The sequence below is a fragment of the Hirundo rustica genome, chromosome Z (genome assembly GCF_015227805.2).
Source record: "Hirundo rustica isolate bHirRus1 chromosome Z, bHirRus1.pri.v3, whole genome shotgun sequence".
Taxonomy (NCBI): domain Eukaryota; kingdom Metazoa; phylum Chordata; class Aves; order Passeriformes; family Hirundinidae; genus Hirundo; species Hirundo rustica.
This window is the reverse complement of record NC_053488.1, coordinates 40,098,115-40,119,118: the sequence shown is the minus strand read 5'-3', so window position 1 is coordinate 40,119,118 and position 21,004 is coordinate 40,098,115. Positions and strand designations below refer to the sequence as shown.

Here is a 21,004-nt window from a genome sequence, read left to right as displayed (position 1 = left end):
ATGGGAAGGGGACCCCCCCCCCCCCCCCCCCCCCCCCCCCCTCCTATAACATGCTGTATTTTATTCAGAGGGGTCTGCCTATGAAACAAGTAAATGAAACCTAAGGGCAAAGGCATACCTATATAGATGCCTGTGTTGTCATAGCCACAATTGCAGAATACACTGAATTAGAAGAGACCCATGAGGACGACTGAGTCTATCTCCTAGATAGTGGTATCGTTTGAAAAGACATGGTTTCCTGTAATGATTTAGTTACAGGAAGTGTGGAGATAGACTTTCTTGCTATTTACTTTAATTTACTACAATTAGATTCTGCAATTTCCTTCTGTCAGGAACCCCAAATAGAAACACCCATCTTGAGAGAAAATAGTGAACAAAATGAACAGTAACATTGGTGGTTCTGGGGTTTTTTTTGTTTGTTTGTTTTCATTTTGTTTTGATAGGGCCTATTAAAAACTTACATGTACAGGATCCACTGCTACAGCTGGATCCCTACAAACCTATGAGGCCTGGTAAGATTAATTCAAGAATCCTTCAAGAGCTGGCTGATAAAATCACAAAAAATGTCTCTTTTTGAGTGGTGCTGGGAATCCAGAGGTCCCAGCTGACTGGAAGGTGGCAAACATTGTCCTGATTTGCAGGAAGGGAAGGAGGACCCAGGAAACTGCAGGCCTGTCAGTCTCATTTCAGTGCCTAGTAAAGTTACGGAGAAATTTACTCTGGGGGTACTGAAAAACACCTGAAAGACAATGCAGTCATCACTCACAGCCAGCATGTCTTCATGAGGCACAAGTCCTGCTTATCAACCTGGTTTCCTTCTATGACAAGGTAACCTATGCAGCTAACCAAGGGAAGCCTGTAATGTTTTTGACACTCACAGTATCCTCCTGGACCTAATGTCCAGCCCACAGCTGGATAAACACATCATGGGATGGGTGAGTACCTGGGTCACAGGTCAGGAACAAAGGGTTACAGAGAATGGGGTGAATCCAACTGGGAATCTGTCACTGGAGGGGTTCTTCAGGGCTCCATCCTCGGCCCTCTGCTCTTCAACATCTTCATAAATGACCTGGACACAGGACTGGATGGGATACTGAGCAGGTTTGCAGATGATACAAAACTGGGAGATGTTGACTCCCTCGAGGGGAGGGAGGCCCTGCAGAAGAGACCTTGACAGATCAGGGGTCTGGGCAATCACCGACCATATGAATTTCAGCAGGGGAAAGTGCTGGATTCTGCTTCTGGGATGGGGCAACCCTGGATGTATGGACAGACTGGAGAATGAGATGCTGGAAAGCAGTGCCATGGAAAGGCACCTGGGGGTCCTGGCAAGCTGAACATGAGCCAGCAGTGCCCTGGCAGCCAGGAGGGACAACTTTTTCCTGGGGTGCATCAGGCACAGCATCGCCAGCCGGGCAAGGGAGGGGATTGTCCCCTCTGCTCTGAGCTGGGGCAGCCTCACCTGCAGTGCTGGGGGTTTTGCTATACAAGGAGCAGCTGAGGCCACTTGGTCTGTTCAGCCTGGAGGAGACTGAGGACAGATCCCATTGTAGTTACAACTTCCTCATGAGAGGAAGAGGAGGATCAGACACTGATCTCAGCTCTGTGGTGACAGTGACAGGACCTGAGGGAATGGCCTGAAGCTGTTTCAGGGGAGGTTTAGATTGGGTATTAGAAAAAGGTTTTTCTCCCAGAGGGTGGTTGGGCACTGGAACAGCTCCTCAGGGAAGCGGTCACAGCACCAGCCTGACAGAATTCAAGAATTGTTCAGACAATGCTCTCAGGCACATGGTGTGCTCTTGCGGATGGTGCTGTGCAGGGCCAGGACTTGAATTCAATGACTTTTGTGGGTCCCTTCCAACTCACCTTATTCTGTGATTCTGTAAATAATTATGTGGTTCACTTCCAGTGCTTTTTACATGAATCAGAAGGATTTTAAACTAAGGGTAATGTTTATATCATGTTAATGACCCTACTAAATAATACATACGTGAGTCTCCTATGCTCTCTCATGAGTTATGGTGACAGTAACTCTTCAATGCCACCTTTAGCTTTCTTAATCTGGAGCCTCACTCTGTATCACAATTGCTTGGATCAGCAACAAAAGGCCCTATAAGCCCTGATGAAGGGCCAAGACTGCCACCTCTTTACCATTTTTAGGGGTTTTGGTATTTGTGTTTTATTTTGTTCATTTTCTCATTTGCTACCATGCACGATGGGTCGTGAAGTTGTACTGAGGGGAAACGTTCAAGTTAATACTGCTGAGGCAGACTGTAGGAGCTGAGCAAACAAAAACTACTGCTGTGCTCAGTATTAAAAAAAAGGCAAGTAGATTGGTTTGAAAGGAGAAAAATTTGGTGCTATTTTAAAAAGCATGTAATATCTTACTTGCCCTGTAGTTTTAACAGTACTGGCTATGAAGAGGCTTACAATGTATTTAATTTCTGCATATTTTGTGCAAGATTCTTATCCACTTTTGCATTTTTTTCCTTACACAATGGAAAAGGCAAAAAGCAAGCTGGTTTCCTTTCCTGGCCTTTGCAGAAAAAAACTGTGAAGTGTAACTCTGTTATGAATGGGATCCTGTAATAACTACATCTGTGACTGTCACTTCATTAGAAGTCATTGTGGTGTCTCAACGCCTTCTTGGACATTTGTGCTGCATTTGAAAGAACTTGCTGAGTGTCCCTTAATTCAGGTTTTGACACCGTATGCCTGCAAAAGGGGAGGTCAGAAAATGTGGTGACATGAAAAGGAACTGTACTCTTTGTACTGAAGACACTGTTGAGGCAGGCTTTTCCTTTAGATTCTGAACCTCAGAACTTTAAAAAAGAATACCCCATTGATTTTTTTCTCATTAACATCCCTTAAGTAATGAGTTCCAGGTGCTTTTCTCCTGTTGCAAAAGCAGAAATGGAGTCATTCTTCTTCCCAAGTTTTTCAATTAGTGTTGAACCACTGTGCAATGGAAAGACTATGTACTTCAAAAAAGAAATATTTATTTTACAAGAGGATTTTATATAAAACAATAGAGTACAAAGGAAATAAGTTCAGATTTTTGTGATTTAAATTCTTACTCTCCAAAAGGAACAATTAAGGTGTCTTCTAAAATGTAGAGGTTCATTGACTAGGAATGAAGAGATACACTTGACTATCACTGCAAAAGAAGCATCACAGGGGGATGAAAGACACTTTCAGAAAATGGGAGGTTTGACATTTCTGGTAAAATTTAACCTAAACAAGAATAGAGAGAGCATCTGATGATCTTTATTTTTTCTTCAGTCCCATTCCATCACCAGGCTGATAGCAGGTGACTTTCCACAGTTTATTTCTGCTTCTATCTAATCTTACAAGCCCCACTCCAGCCCCTGCTGATCTTATATTGAGGTTTTTAAAATATGACATAAAAGTTAAAACCACAATTTTAAGTACAGAATATAGGTTCATCCATTTTCAGAACGCCCAAATTAATAAGATTGTTCAAATCAAGAATTTTTAGCATCTGTAAACCAGAATTGTTGCATTACCAAAGTGCAAGGATAAATCCCGAAATTCTTGCATCAAAAAATTACCTAAAGCCAGGGCAACACATGTGTGTGTAGTTTATTTTGTGTGCATGTGTTCCCAGTTACAGTGAGCCTCTAGAAATACTGAAAGGTAAATATTTCTGTCAGCTGATTGTTTCAGCAGTCTCATAATCCTCCCTTTGATGTCCAGGGTCAATGAAATCCTAGTACCATCGGGATTTAGTAGAAGATTTATTAAAAGAGTTGTCTGTGATCTTTCCTGCAATGGAAACAGCATTTAAAGTTATTACTCTGTCAACAATGAAGGAATATCTGTGCATCCTTGAATGCCCCCGTTTTCCAAACTGAGTTATTTTTTAGGTTACCAGTAGAGTGTAACTGTAGCTACAGAGTTTACAATGATCTCTTTAGCTTCCTAGAGCTACCACAACAAGGTCTGGAAGAAGACGGGGAAGATCCATGGTGGAAGCACTAACTCTCTTGGTTATTAGCAGGTTACTCTGAAAATAATGTTGGAGACAAGTTACCAGAGCAATATGTGTGATGTGTTGCATATCCACATACCTTCTTATCTTTAGCCAACAGTTCTCTTAAACAGTATTGAGGTAGCTTTTCCACCTTAGGCCATTTAGTGTCTAACATCAGGGTATCATAATGCGTACTGACTCATTTTTTTAGAGAAAACAGCAACAACACTTCTCAAAGGCTCTTAGGAAAGGCAGACTTTTTTTTTTTTTTTTTTTTTTTTTTTTTTTTTTTTTTTTTTTTTTTTGCTCTAGGGCTCGACTCCTGTTCCTGCTGAACTGAGCCAGTGTGTAAAATCAGAACTGATATCAGCTCAGTAGGCACCGGAGGACGGGTCCATCAACAGCCTGGAACAACAGCAGCAGCCGTAAGTTGTTTCTGACTGGAGCTGCCACCATTTCCTGCAAACGACACACAGTGCTAAGCCAAAACTGCAGAGAGATCATGACAGCATCCATTAAAGAGAAGACTATAAAACAAAAGCTTTATTGACAATTTCAGGTTAAAGTCACAAACATTATTTCCTCTGACCTTTACGAAAGCATGGTAGCCAAATTACTGGAGGCAATGCCTTACATTTGCAATCAGACTGAGAACTTAAGGAGCACTGTTTATCCTCAACTAAAACTGAAAGTCCTTCCCAGGTTGCCTCTGCCTCTTACCCTTCCACACTGAACCTCAGACACATGCATTCATCGCAAATCTGCCCATTCAGCAGCAAGGGATCTCAGCCAGCAACACCCTCTGCCCTGCAGAGAGTCTCCTCTCCCATCTCTTCAGGTGCAGAACTTAGCCACTGTGAACAAAGAGGAAAACAATCACTGTTCACCAATCAGCTAAGCTCTGCACCTCGCCAGAGATCTCAGTCTCAGCAGAGATAGTTTTTGGAGGAGGTTCTTCTGTGATGCTCTGCTGCTGGGAGTTTGTTTCTCTCTCTCTCTTTTTTTTTTTTTTTTTTTTTTTGTGTGTGTGTGTGTGTGTGTGGGGCGGGGGGGTGTGTGTGTGTGTGTGGTTTGTTTGTTTGTTTGTTTGATAGATGGAGAGGATTCCGCGCTGTGCAGACATCAGACCATCAATAGTGAGTTTCATGCTAGCAGCTGTGGTCATGGCTGCGTGGTAATCCCTGGCAATGTGATTTTAATCTTAACTCACAAATCATCATGCCAGGAACCCAAACAGCCATAACATTAAAAGAAAGCTGTGTAGTCACACAGAATATTGTACTCAGTAGATTTTACGTTAAAGCTCACCATACACTTCCATTGTCTGCAAAGTCAAAGGAATAATTCTAGATTACTGCTAACACCTGCATTATCATGTAATTTTCCTGTGCTAGACACTTATCCCCAGAAGCTCGTAAAATTTTTGATTTTAATGTTTCTGGCCTTCAGACACTCGAAAACACGTACCAGATTAAGAACTGTTGAACATAACTCAAATTCCTTGTGAGTTCTTGATAATTGGGAGTGCACAAGAAAGTCTCTTTAGCTCTGACTATTTTAAAAGGTGTCTCTCCTACCCCAAAACTGATACCCTGCCACTCTACAGTCTGATCCACCTTTCCCAAAAAAGTTTTCTTGGCAGGTACAGTTCTCGTCTGTATAGAAGAACAACATGGCTTTTCATAATCAAATTTGCTTCACAGTATCTGTCATTAGCTGTATTTCATACAAACATAGCAAAAGCACTACAAAATCAAGAAGAAGTCAGAGTCAAATACTGCTAGAACAGGAGAAAATTAAGATTTTTGCTTCATAGCAGTAAGGTGACAATGTTTTTGCTAAATTAGAAGCTTGAATCTTGGTACCACAAATCAGCTGTAAAGTTTTGTGAACAACCAAGGCAATCAGTCTGTTGGATGAGTTATATGATTAACCAAAATCTGAGGTATCCTGTAGTAGAGGAAACTTTCATAGAAATCTTAGTGGGTTATATGTTAAACATGCATGTGCAGACACTGTAAGGCTACATCCAACTGTTCAGAGAGAGAATTGGAAAGTATCTTTACAAATTTATAGCCTACAGGAATCTTTATTCCATAAATATTTTTGCAATTCTACTTCTTTTCTGGTGATTCTCCACATATAATTTCACAAACAAGCTTCTTCATGTTAAGGCTACTTTTCTTACCTCATAATCAAACTTCAAAACCTCAATAACCTTAACAAAAAAACATTTGACTTATCAGCTTGTTCTCACATGATTCCTATTTGCTTCCAAGTCCACAGTTTCGTATTTCCACTATGGAATCAGGCTCTTTTCAAAGACTGTGCTGCCTGCCAAGTAAACATGCAGCTCTATTAAAGAGAAGCACTCCTTGCACAATTGAAATTTTTGTAAGCAGAGTTAAGAATACAGAATGGGAAACAACTGTATGCAGTGCCTGGCCTTCTCTGGCCATTTGGACTTACAGTTGCCTCTTGTACAGTCCTTTACAACAAAGCCATTCTCCACGTTCTCCAGCTATGCCTACGTGTACGTAACTCACTGCTCCCGCAGCTGGGCTTAAGAAAAAGAAAAAAAACCAAGCCAACAAGATACGTAACAAGAGTTATTTCTCAGCCTAAGTAGCCACAAACGGTATGGTATGCCAAAGTTTACCACATTCAGTGAGCTCTGCATATCCTTTTTATATGAAGCGAAATCAAAGTGTTAGGATTAAAATGAAGAATCACCTTTTCAGAATAACATCTCTGCCACCACTTTGGCTGAGGATGGATCCATATGTTCTTGTGCTGCAGCAAAACACTTCCGTGCAAGTTCTTGTTGTTTTGCATCTTCATTCACCATTAATTCACCATAGAGATACACACCCATAGCCTGAAAGAGGAACACAACACACATCCTACCGCCAGTAATAACTAACTAGCTGGTTTTTTGTCACTGGTCTCCTAGTATCCATTTAAACTAAAAATGAAACAAAATAGACAATCCAAACCACAGAAAATGCCATTTACTCTCTAACGCCTGTTCTCCCCTCAGAAGAACTAATTTTTTCTGTGTCTCTTTAGCCTAAGGATGATTGTCTATATGCTGTGTTGACCGTGTAAAACCAGATTTTTAATATAAGAGTTCTGTGCTATAGCATGACAAGAAAACCTTTCCTTACCACTTTTCAAGTTGAATACTGTTTTCTTTTACCCACTACCTGATTTTTTTCCAAATGTCCCTTAAGAAGAAAGGTTCTCCTTCCTTCAACAGGATATACATTTTCTTTCCAACTGTCATGTTTACCCACACATCCATGAAAAAAGGCTGAAGTACTCCACTCTTCCAAATTCCCATTTGGTAATTCTGTTACTGGACATCAATTGCGTATGGTCAGGTCTGTGTTTCACTCCCTTTTTATGAGAGATACAGCTTAACATGCATGAAATCTGGTTGGGTATGAAGGCAGGCTTTTTCCTAACTATTTAGTCTGGACATAGCAGCTATAAAAAAAGGTAATGGGTCTCCTGTAGGAAGATCTGGGCCCCTTTGACCACTGCCAACAAAGCTCTGGCCAACTTAACAGGAAACATATTGCAGATTGTCCTTTTTTTCCCCCCAATGATACATTTTTTCAGCTAATTACAGGAATTCAGCAAATGTTAAACTGAACTTACCAAAATAGGATTACACATGTGACAAAATACTAGTAGCTTGGCATGCTTTTACAGTTATTGTTTGGACACTTGCAAGAGTGGAAAAATTTGCATAGCATTGAGAAAATACAAATTTTAATGCTATTCCTTGCAACTTCTAGCATTGGCTGGTAAGCCTGAAAAAGCCCTTCAGCCAGAAGAGAAATTTAAAGTTAAACAATGACTGAAGTAAAAGAAGAAAATCTCAGAATGGCAGAAACCTGCCGACTCCTTGCCAATTCCCTAAGCATGCTCTGACACCAAGAGAACCAAAACAGGTTTGCAGTGGCACCAAGGTCTGGCAGCCACACAAGTGGCTTTGGAGCTGGGCTTCAGTTGTTCTCATTGAGAATTTTTAAAATGGTGAAATTTTCTTACTATAGGAACTACCTTCCCTACCCAGCATTACCAATTCTCCCCTAGGCCTAAACATTAACATGCAGTAAACACACTGGTGTTTTGTAGGATTTCAAAGGATTTAAATAGTCAATTTGCATTTTTTCACAGACTTTTAAAAAAGCCATGTTACATGATCAGTATGGACATACAACTGCTTTAAGCAGTAACCACACCAGAAGCTGCTTGTGCCATTAAGTGTATGCACTGCTGAAGTAAATGAAATGAAGATTACATTAAAAAGTTGCAAAAATTATATCCCTACACTGCAGAAAATGTCTTTATTTGGCATAATATCTATTCCAAACATAATGCAATTCTGTATGGTTTTATCAACTCAAGGATTTCCCAAACCCTGTAGCTCCAGGTTCTGCTGGTGGTTATCTCCATCCTTTCAGAGAACACAAAAATCCACAATATATGTAACTCCTTATGAAATAATGTTATGTCTTTTTGTTTTGTTTTTGTTTCAAAACAGAGCTTGCTAAGAGCTCTGGGGCCTGTTCATTGGCTGAGATATAAATAGGACGTATACTTCCAAGCTAGAACAAAGCATGACAAACTGCAATAATTCAATTGTGCTGTTTTGCCTGAAAGCACAAAATCCTCATTGGCTGTAAATAGGTTTGCTCATTCTCAGCAAAAAAGGTAAAGACAGTAATATCTTGCCTAAGTTTTGACATATCTTAACCATTTTTTATTTTTTAACATGCACTTAAATATTTAAAATTCATCCTAGGCATGTGAATGTCTCGATTTTATAGGGTTCACAGTGAATAAATAAATAAATAAATAAATGACCACACATATAAAAAATATATATAATATAATATAATATAATATAATATAATATAATATAATATAAATACGGAATATGGAATATATAACATTATGCTATATATAAAAACACATATTATATATGATCTAATCTATAATAGATAATTTAATATCTATAATATATATAAATAAATTATATATTGTTGTTTGTATATTAGATATAAATATATAAATAAAAGTGAAATAGAAAAGAACAAGGCAGAGGTACAATTCTAAGTTCAGAATGGCCTAAATAAAAAGGCCATAGTAAGGAAATCATGTATGTACAGCCTTTTAAGGCCTTCACAATCCTCTCCCTACCCATGCGTGTCCCTACCTATGGAGAGGCTAGCATTCCCTAGACGTACACTGTTGCACTATACTACTTCTGGCTGTCATCTTCAAAACAGAGGTTACCACAGCACTGACTGCTTTGCACCTACCTCATACCTGCATTGACATTCACAGCCACACTTGCTTTCCTCATTCTGCAAAAGGAACCTGCTGAGAAGTATCTTCCTAGCATCACTAATACCTCTGGCTTGCATAAATGCAAGGAGAGGAGGAATTCTATCCTATTTCACCATTTGACAGAAGATTAGCATGTTTAGGTGGTGTTGAATACCCCTACCCTAGTTGGCTTCCTTAAACTACAATGTTTTGGGGATCAAAGAAGAAAAAATGAATATACATCAAAGTTTTTTACAAACTGCAGCAAGAAAATATATTAAAATATTTCTTTAATCTCAGCATAAGGATGTTAAAAGGTTGATTGTTCTTAAAATGCTAGTTAAATGTAACTTACCTGATCCTCTCTGAGGAATCTCTCAATGTCTCTATACCCAGGCTCATATTTGTGTTTAATGACAAGTTCACACCACCGATGACGAACCTTTGAGAAGAAAAATGAAACTAGGTAAAAACCAACCAACCAACCCCCTGTATTTTATCTGTTTGAGTATTGATAATATATGTGTACCAGTTTGGCTTCTTCATCTTCGTTGGGTCTGTGTTTTTTGGCAGGTTGCAGCCTGGCAAGTCAGTCAGCCGGACAGAGGAGCCAGAGCTCTGTGCACCTCAGCCTGGGCTTTGAAAACACAGGATGCCCAAAGACAAACTCCTGATTCTGTGATAGAAATTCACCCAGATCCAGGCACACATCAGCAGTACCTTCACTGCCACTGTTTCCAGTCTTGACTTTCTTTCTTTCAAGTTAGGCTAGGGGTTATTTCATTCATATTGTCAAAAAGGGGGTGTGAGGGTGGCAGAAAACAGAGATTACCACTGCAAAGGTCTGGAGAAGCCAAAAAATATAACTGATAATATCCCCTATGTAAGTGTATCATACAAGTGATTAAAAGGCCTAAATGTAACTCTGTACCAATATTAAATCCATGCCAAAAGGATAAAAGTTAGATATCAACCCATAAACAGGGAGGTTTCACTTAAATGAATCAGTTCTGCTACTAATAGATTTTAAGCACAATTGTTAAGCATTTAAAATTCATCTGCATTTAAAAAGCTGTCATGCTGTTTTACCAATACACACAGTTATTGACACACTGAAACAAAGTTTTCAAGCAAATTACAATAGAAAAAAAAGGTTTTTACTTAAGTAGTATGAACATGAATTACGTGTGTGTTGTCTTTATGTTTTTGACTTTGCTCTTAGCCACTCTCGTGGTATAAGTGTTGTCTTACTCTCCAGCAAGGTTTGCCTGATTGCAGGCAGTGATCAGTCTAACCTTTTTTTTTCCATTAGCAATTCAGCACTGACAGTAAGGGAAAACTGTTAAGTAGAATAACTCCCAGTGCTATTGTTTCAGCCTTTTCTCTTACCATCTTTCAAAAGACAGGGCACCTAATGAAAATTCCCTTTTGTAGTAAGAGTGAAATGCTAGCATTTTTAATAGTTTTCAAAACTGAGTCCAAATTGTGCTTGTATCATGTAGCTGAATATAAACCTTTTTCTGAATGACAGATGTAGTGATAACATTGAGAACTGAAGATAGAAAGGGAAGACAGGGAAAAAGGTACTGTTGCTTTTGGAAATAAGGTTTTGAAAATAATTTCCTTTTCATCCTAGCTCCTGCCAACTTTATAGCTCTGGAAAAAAATTCTCAGAATTACATTAGATTAGATGCTAATCCTATTGGCATAATAACAAGTGATAAATGCCCACAGGTCCTTCCTGTGTACTTGATATCTCTTTTAACCTTTCCCCCATGTAAGTGTCTTACACAAAATAGACTGAACACACCTTATGAACATAACCTGCGAGGTTTTGGGGCTGGGTAGGTCTTGCACACTTGCTGCATTTAAGATACTGAATAGCTATAGTGTTCTGCATGACAGGGAATAATTGCTGTCTCTTACAGCTTTTTGCTGACAAAATAGCAGCTGTTAGGATTCCTACTAGTGGAATCAGAGCTAAATTTACAAAAGAAACAGCTTTCCAAGATTCAAATCACTTTGCTGTAGATGATTATGTATATTCATAATGTAAACCTTCAAAACCCTACCTATCTGCTGCTTCTCCCAGGAGACACTAAATGTTTCCCCAGTAAATCTTCTGAGGCAATCCAGCTTTGTTACAGGGTTTCTCATAGCAGCATGCAGGTCATTGCCTGGATGAAACTACCCAGACTCAAAACTTAACCACACACCTCTCCTACATGTAAGATGAGTTAACCACACAATAAAAACACATTTAAAAGACTGTAGATACACTTTACTCTGCACATTCTTCCACATATAACAAACAAACAAACAAATCCGAACGGAATTCCTAATGTATTCTGATATCAATGAGGAGAAGTTAGGAGGTGAAAGTGTCTGTGGTTCCCTCCTGTGATCACTGCTCTTCTACATCTCATGATCCAGCAGATACAGCACTTACCCCAGGAGGTAAGCAATCTTAAGTGCAGCTTCTGTGGCTGCTCACAACCTCAAACTGTGCCTTCAGTCAACAGCAGACTATAAAGTATTCTGGGATGGGGCTCTCTTCATACCTCCTGGGGGAGCTGTTATTTTCCCTGCAGTTATTAAAAGTATTTATTGATTTAAAGGTGGAGTCACAAGATTTAAGTACATTTCTGAGTACTCTTGATAACAAGTAGGGACCTATCTTAAAGAGCACAGAAGCCAGTTTGCCCCCAAAACACCTTTCTTGGTGCAACCATTGTAGCTGCACAGAGAGCAGAACAGAAGTTCTCTCTGTGAAGGCGTTCATGTGATCTTACTTCCTCACATATTAACATCATGTATGACTGAATGACCTGATCATCTAAATTCCAGTGGCTTTGGAAAGCACAGAACTAAGCTGTGCCTGTTCCCTTAACTGTTCCTTCCTCCATATGGTTTCTGTCCTTGGCAACCAACATCTATTCAAATAGTTAAAAAGAAAAATATTTATTTGCTGAGTGAGATCTAAGACAGTACACACTTTTCTTTCCCTCTTTTGCCTTCCTCCCTTCCTTTCCCAGGGTGAGTACAAATCCCAGCACATTCCCAGACCTGAAACACTGGCACTTTGCCAGCTGGGGCAGGAGCAGCATGCCTCTTATCCTCAGATTACACATTTACCTCCTGCTGCCCCAAATGTTCTTGTGGCAGAGCAAACTGCAGGAGAACCAATGGCTGCTGAAGGGCCCGTGAAACCATCAGCTCAATCAGCCCTGCTGGCTCCTTGTGTCTTGTACAAGACCCCAGAAAGCAGAGCACAGAAACCAAGGCTGGCTCCAAGTGCAAGAGGGGCAGGGGGGGTTTGCACAATGTGGACTGAAATATATTGGTTCCATTCCTGCCCCCTGTGCCATATGGTGTGAAGACAGCATGTGTAGACCGCCGTGGTGCCTCAGCTGCAGCTAAAACAGTTTCTCAAACACAGGCACTATAAAGAAGTAATTTTTCTATGATACTTCACAGCCCTAAGGCTGATTCCATAAACATAAGAATTTTAGTCACATAAGAGTAGGGTAAAAAAAAAAAAAGAAAAAAGAAAAAAGAAAAAAAAAAAAAAAATCAGTTCCCAACATCTCACCCAATGCTTAGAGTGGCAAGAGCAAAATGGACTCCAGAGCTTCACAGCCTAATGAATGAGTCATGTGAACAGGGGCTTTCAACAAAACAGTCTCAGAAGGAAATTTTGAAAACCAAGTAGCTTGTGGTAGGACTGGGCTAACCATACCACATTCTGTGTATGCTCTTCTTGGCTTTTCTTTTCTTCCCAGGAGCAAACACTCAGTGGAAAAATAAGAATTCATTATTCTTCTCACAGTTTTCTCTCTGCATGTCTCTCTGTGCTCTTCTACAGTTCAGAGATTCATAGCATCTGTTGTTTTGGCTGGTTATACCATGAACAATATAAACTAAACCTGAAAAGTAATTTACAGCAATCCATCCTGTTATTGCTGGCAGAAAGCACACAGGACTTTGCTGGATCAGAAGCAACACCTTTAACTACTCACCCACCCACCTCACACTCTTACTGGTTTGGCAGCTGCAAGGGCCCACATGCTGAAGTTGGAATTGAAATTTATTTTCTCAGCCTGCAATACCAGGGTGAGAACTGTCCTCCCAAGTCTGGCACTCCCAAGGATGGGGAAAAGTGGGGCAGGGGAGTGATGGAGGCCTGCTGACACCTCGGGTTCCTTGTGGATGGTTCCTCCTTGCTTGGAAATTGTTTTTCCTCGCACCTTGCTTTTGCAGATGGTGAGGGCCTCTCCACTGCCAGGTTTTTAAGCTAAATGCAGTTTGTTACTGCGTGTTTTGCAACACAATACTCATATTAGTAGTGCATTTCTGAGGCACAGTCCAGTAACATGAAGACAGAGAGACTCAATGTCTCAGGTACAAAATTTAGTTTTTAAATTATCAACAACATTGAGATCCACGTATTAGCATGTACCTACATGAAGGGATGTCAGATAGCAGAGTCCCAAATATAGGAGCAGCAGCTTATACAAGTAATTCCAGGAGTCTCACAATATCTTTTAATTTCATTTTTAAGAAAAAGACACAGTATTGCACAATATTATTTGCATCTCAAAAATTACCTGTATTTTGACAGCTCTGTGGGAGATACCAAGACCAAAATTTTACTTGGTCTGTTTTCAGACAACACAAACTGCTGCATGAGATTATTTGAGGGGGAAAATTTTTTACATAAAATATTCCAGTAATTCAGCTCTAAGGCAGTCCCACTCTTCTGGCAACCTGGGCCAAGACCTCTTGGGAAATAGTGCTTGAAGCTGACAGACTAAAGCCATGTAAGGTACCAAATATGTGGCTTAACTTTCAAAAGAAAAGCTCCCTTTTTCCCTTTCAAAAGAAAAGTGACATACCTGAGAAAAAAAATCTTAAGATATTTTGAACATGTCTTAAATTATAGAGATACTTGTTTCTGACCCAGGTGATAAATTCTTTTGCTTAATCCATGTTATTCTCCCCTGCCCCACACAATCACAGAATCATAGAATCCCAGAATGGAATGTGTTGAAATGAACTTCAAAGCTGATGTAGTTTCAACCGTCCTGCCATGGCAGGGAATACCTTCCACTAGATCAGGTTCCTCAAAGTCCCATGCAACCCTGGTCTTGGGGCAACTTCCAGGGATGAGGTGTCCACAATTTCTCCGGGCAACCTGTTCCAGTGTCTATCGACTTTCATAGTAAAGATTTTTTTTGTAATAGCTAATCTAAGGCTACTCTCAGTTTCAAACCGATCCCCCTTGTCCTGTCACTGTATGCTCTTGCAAATAGTCCCTCCCCATCTTTCTCACAGGCTCCCTTCAGGTACAGGATGCTTGCAGTTAGGTCACTCCTACTCTTCAGGCTCAACAAACCCAATTCTCTGGCCTTTCCTCACAGGAATCACAGAATCTCACAGAATCACAGCTGAGTTGGAAGGAACCCTCAAGGACAATAGAGTCCAATTCTCAGAGTTACATACAAGAAAAAAAAATACTTCTGAGGTCTACCAATAAGATTTAGAAAACAAGTAATTTAAACCATGCCTTTATGAAAGGGAGAAAAATGACAGACTTTTCTAAGCTTTGGTCTGCAGAATGGGAGTCTAGCTTCAGGGCAGATGAGTACATTTTGCTAATAGCTGGATCCATAAAGGTGTCTATTGTCCAGAAAATGGGATAATTTGAAATAGAGTAAGAGCTATCTGTCCAGAAAAATGGAACCTTTATTAAAGTTATGGGGCATCTGTGATCTATACAAAATACAGGTTCAGTCTCTATTGAAAAAAATATTTGAAGAAGTTGGCTCTTAAATGTTAATTAAAGAGTCTCAGAAGTCAGACTTCAGTCTAATACACTGAGGAAAAATAATAGATTTTTTTTTTTTTCAAATAACCAAGCTACAACAGATTAATTTTAATTAACAATAAGGAAGCATTCCAGAGCACCAGAATGCTGCTCTGTTCTATCTGAAAGCATTTATCACCAGTCTCTTCCTAATTACATATAAATTCGATCATTTGCCTACCTAATTAAGAAACAAATATTACCGGACAATATTTGACCTATAAAACAGGTTTTACAGTTTTTTAGCGAGGAAGAATTACAGTTCCAGAATTGCTAGTTTTATAGTGCATTTAATGACTCTTTCCCCCTCTATCTTAGCTGAAATATTCTTTAATATGCCAGTGACTTTTCATTCTATATAGTCTGAATTCCAAGTGAGCACTCCCATCTTTTGTACCACAGTAAACACATGCTTTAGAAGGTGAATTTGATTTCACCAAAACTTGCCCAAGTGAGGGATGCTGAAGCAGCTCACCAGGACCAAAACCAGCCTTTTCACAGTTACAACTGTGTTGAGAGACTATCCGTTTGGTAATTTGAAAGAGTATACTCAATAGCCAAAAGCCTACTGGATGGATTAATCCTTTTTACAAGGATTCTGTAATTGTGATTATTATGTTTGCCAAGGGTTTGTCAGGAGACTAAGTAAAGGAGCCATCTATCAGCTTAAATTAGTTTTATTTTAGACCAAAACCTGGACTTTTCATGGCTTAAGTTTCCTCTCAGATCTTGTAGCATTTGCTCTAGCATTTGTACTGCAGAGCCCAAAGAAAGCAAAGGCCGGATACAGCACCATAGCAGCAGCAGTCTTGAAGGCAATCTTTCTTCCTGAGACCCTCATGGCATCAAGGTTCAGTTAATGCTGTTTCCCACAGTGCAATGCTCTGTTTTAGTAAAAAACCCTTAATTTTCCAGAGCTATGGCCAAAATTATGATAACATTTCAAAATTTAAAAATTAATTTTAGTAGCCTTACTCAAGCTGTATTTTACTTTGAGTACTGCACTGAACCACTGTGCAATGGCTGGACTTCAGGCAGATTGAGCTCATGGAGCTCCACCATGCTCTTCATTCAATATCACTGATTGTATAAGCAGCCCCAGGTTGCACAGGCAGATTTTACAGGCCATTCCCGCCACCTTGGACAACCTCATTTCTAGCTGTGCAGCACAGCGTGGTTATCTTAGCCCACTGACACTCCAGCAAAAAAACCCCAGAACATGGTGAATCAGGAATCCCTAAGGCAGCAATGAGCTGGCAGATCAAAACTTTGTCAAGAGCTAACTGTCATTTTGAGGAGGACTATGTAGAGGTCTAAAATTATTTAAAACCGGGTATATGAACTGGTCATTAAGAAGCCGGTTAAAAGCTAATTTTAGCAGAATATCAGACTTTAGATTTTGGTCATACTGGTAGCAATATTCTACTTTCTTAATTAATTTTACTCCTTCTGATTTGCATTTCTGCAGAGATCAAGCAATTGCACACTATGGAGGGTGCTGGCAACAATGGAGAAGGACATACAAGCCCCATCTCTCCTTCCTGTGGGTAGAGTTCATGCAGCAACTGCCTGTATTTAGTAGCAGAAGAGAAAGGTGTGGCACAATCCAGATTTGAAATGCAAATTCTGTGGCTTGGTCAATGGCAGACTATGGGACAGCTGGCAGCATTTGAACCTGTACCCATGCTAGTGTGCCTATGGGCCAGGCAGCATGCTTCCACAGCTGTGCAAGTCTCAAGCAGCAACAGCTGCCTGCTTGAACCTTCTCACATTTATAAATGTGATTTAGGGGCATGTATGTCCTTCCTGTCCTTTCTCCTCCCATCCAACTACATGCTCCTGTTTTGGCATTCACACAGTTCTACATAATACAATGTTAGAAAGTCTATATAGTACCATAGCCTTGCTCAAGAGCAACCTCATCAGATTCCACAGCCTGTAAACATGATTCCAATTCTACCTGCAAATAAAACATGCATCTCTCCCACAGCCAGCACAGAGGTTCTTTTGTACATGACCAAACAGAAGTCAGGAATCACAAAACTTGCTGCTTCAGAAAGCCCAGGGAGAGCAGTGGGCAACCTTGCGGCTCACAGTGATCAGAAAGGCATTGCAACCAAAGGATAGCACTTCAGGATAGGATCCACTCTTGGCAAGGCAGCAAATGCTGAGGACTTGTTTGGAGAAGACAACGCTTCTTCACTTCATAGACAACACTTTTTCCCCCACTTCAGGCTTACAGCAGAGAGCTCCCAGTCACAAACCAGACACACTTCTCCCTGTGTGGGCCCCATCTGTGATCAATGACAGCTGTGTTGGTAGAAAAATTTTTTCCAAAAGAAGTCAGAAAAGGCAAGAGACTAATAAGCCATGCCTAATCCTTTTTCAAAGGTGGCACTGGCTGTGTCTCTCTTCTGATGTCAAAGCTGTCATTGTGAATAAGAGGCTTGCATGGGATGCCTAATTCTGTAATCTCAATGCTCTTCAGCCTGCCCCTCCTTACACTAACAGGAGATGGATACAAAGCAGGATGGTCTCTAGCTTTACAGCAGACCAACAAAGTGATGATAGGGAAATGACCCAGAGAACAGCTAGATGAGAAAAAGGCCACCAGCAGCAAAGCAGTTTGACAGCTTCAATGGCACTGTCTGGAAGACCACATTACCATGGTACCTGAAGGCTTTTCTCCCCATATGAACATTTGTCCTGACACTGTCCCCATGCTAGGGAGAGAAGCTCCTATATTGTAGTGCATGTAAGCTAAGGAAACGTTTAACACAGCATGTGAACTCACTTAATTTCAAAAATAAAGGTTTTAAAAAATAAGCCTTAATTTAAAACATAGATACACTACTTATAGTGGAACCAAATGCTTTCCCTTTTCCTGCATTTTCAGAATCGCCCGCTCAGCATGCTGGATCACCAGCGCCATTCACAGCTTGCAGAAAGAAAAGATGTCACCATCTGCTTTTCCAACGATTTCACTGGAGACTTGCGCTGAGCTTTGCTTTGCTGTGGTGCTGCCAGCTCTCAGGAGCAAGGCTGCCTTCTGACTGGTGACAGAAGCAATGCTTGTGCCATCTTGCCTGCTCTCCATTCTCACTCCTTCCTTCCCCAGCAGGGTGCTCTGGTGAGGATGGCTGCATGTGTGAAGACACAGACTGAGGGTGAGTATGGAGAGGGTGCTAGGGAGCCAGGAGATCCTGCACCTCAGAGGGAGGGGAAGGAAGACCAGGTTCCAGCCTCAGATATAAACAACATCAGAGAGGTACTGCAGGGACAAGCCTCATGCCTTCAGGAAGGTAAGCTCAGCTTAGGCATATGTACATATCCAAATGGAGACTTTCACCAAAATGCACCAACACACCTGTCTGCCATCTCATATAGAGCCCCATCCATACTCCCTCTGACACCCTACTAAAACAGCTGTCTACAGTAATGGCTAGATTGTGGCAGAACATAGAATGGGTTGGGCTGGAAGAGACCTTAAAGATCACCTAGTTCCAACCTCCCAACAGCGGCAGGGAGACCTTTCACTAAACCAGGCTGCTCAGAGCTTCATCCAGCCTGGCCTGGAAGATGGCCAGGGGTGGGGTATCCACAGCTTCTCTGGGCAACCTGGTGCCAGGGTCTGACCATCCTCAAAGGAAAGAATTTCTTCCTAATAGCTAATCTAAACCTACCCTCTTTCATTTTAAAGCTGTCACCTCTTGTCCTATCCCAACAGTATCAATCAGCAGAAATTTATTTTACATCACCATAGCAAGCAATCCAAACACTCCCCATTACCACTGTCTCTTCTGGCTGTCTCCAGATAGAGTCTGCTTATAATTTTTATCCATATAGTGTCTGCATCTGTGTTTTAACACAGATTATTTATATATGCACATAAAAGCATGCTGGGTTTATAAACCCAAATGTTATAGTGGAAAGAAGCATGTAAACATATACATCTGACGCAGAAATTCAACCCTGAAGAGTCTGAGATCAAGCACATCAACAGTATGTTACCAATTATTATTAAATTATATCTCCTGTTCAGCAAAAGGAAAGGCTGCTGTAAGTATCAAGGCAACAGTAAGCCATTCCCTTTGCCTATGCCCCTTTCTCCATCCCTCTGCTTCTATCTCATCCGTCTTGTAACTCCAGGCAAAGAATTCTTTTATCTATGGTCTCCCACAGTAACTGTAGTCAAAGTATTTGTTATTTCTAGGCAAGATTACTGTCATAGACAGAATCTGGAACTCCATATGAAAATAGGACTCAAATTCCGAGCAATGGACAATGTGGCTGCCTGTTTTTTCCATAACTTAGGCCACAGCCAGCCTACTCAGCCCATGCTCACATCCTTCTAATTTCACATTGCTTAAAACCCAGCTTCCAACTTTCAAAATAATTAAATACAAGATTTTGACTCCAAAGACAAAGACCTTTTGCAACACTCTCATACTCACTCTCCCTTCTGCAATGCCCAGCAAAATTTTTTAAGCTAAAAATACACTGATTTTATAAACTCAGAAGAAATATGCTTATTCCTGCAATGAGAACATTTATATTTTTCTCTGTGTTGGACACATTTTTTAGTCATCTTCTCCACCTCTTTAATTCCCTGCTGTTGGAATGCAGTGATGGTTGCTGCTTAGGACAATGCTTACACCACATGAAACACAACAAAATTCCTCTTCAGGACACTGCAGCTCCAAGTGGCATGAGAGTTTAAAGTACGACAGCAGACTTCACCCACATGATATTAAGTCAGTGACTCAGTAGTCGAATCATATGTGTGTGGTTAAGAAATTACATCAGAACCTGCACCTTTGAATTGTCCTGCTTCTTGATATATTTAGACCTCACAAAGCTCAGCGTATTTTTTCCAAATCTGTGGTCCTATTCAGGCACATCCTGCATCTGGAGCTAGCCTTTAAACAGGAATGAGAAGCATTAGATGAGCTATTTGGATGAAATCTCAAAATAAGCTTATTTAAAAACAAAATATTTTCATATTGTTTTTCAGAATTAAAAACCAAAACAAGCCAACCAAAAAACCTTCCCAAAAAAGCAAACCTCAGAGGAACATCCATACTGCTGATAGCTAGGGGATTTTGTTTGCATTTTAAAAACTACCCTCGTCACAACAAAGGCAGGTGGCTTGTATTACAGCACTGGGTTTGTATTGCCCGATACAGAAATGCTGGGTAAAATTTTATATAAAGCAATTGCATCCAATTCAGAAAACCTTTAGGACTGAGTGCAGAAGCCCCAAGGACTCCACCACTTCATTCTCCTTGCTGGACAATAGGACATAGAATTTTCTCCAACCCCTTCCTCCACAGATTTTTTTTTGATAAGCAGTAAAAACATGCCAAGCCAACCCAGCTGCACATTTGGTTCCTTCTTACCATCAGCTCCCCTGCTTTCCAAGTCTCGCTAAGCTGCCTGAGGAAATTAGGTCCAACACTGGTTAGAAAAATCAGGGGTGTTAAGTGAACAGCACTAGTAATGGCAGCAGTCAGGGCACAAAAACTCCTGCTCATGCCACCCAGCCACTGAGACCACTTGGAACAAATGTGTTGTTGTTGGCTCCTGGAGGGGTGTGGGACCAGGAGTGGTGACTGGTGGAAAGCTATTTCCAGTGCTCCATAAATCTCGTGCTATTATCATGCTCTTCAGCTAATGCTGATGGAGGGATTTTCTGTTCTTCTCAAGTGGCTGGAAAAGCCCCCCTACTTCACATGTAGAAACAAAACAAACCCAAATTATAGCTACTGGAGATTATCCTTCAGCCAGTCTTACAAATTCAT

The 21,004-nt window shown here is 40.6% G+C and overlaps 1 protein-coding gene across 6 annotated transcripts in view; it reads right to left on the bottom strand.

The window, feature by feature from the left end:
* Positions 1-21,004, bottom strand: part of AOPEP (aminopeptidase O (putative)) — a 287,414-nt gene that overhangs the window by 79,956 nt on the left and 186,454 nt on the right. For 3 of the 6 annotated variants that reach the window (XM_040089516.1, XM_040089515.2, XM_040089514.2), the window contains exons 16-17: positions 9,693-9,779; positions 6,728-6,872 (exon numbers count right to left, since the gene is read on the bottom strand). In XM_040089516.1, coding sequence (XP_039945450.1) covers positions 6,732-6,872; positions 9,693-9,779 — 228 coding nt within the window. In that variant the 3' untranslated portion in view covers positions 6,728-6,731. Of the gene's footprint in view, positions 1-2,342; positions 3,787-4,509; positions 6,873-9,692; positions 9,780-21,004 lie in introns of those variants that run through there. The other 3 variants (XM_040089513.1, XM_040089511.1, XM_040089510.1) reach the window with 3 other exon arrangements.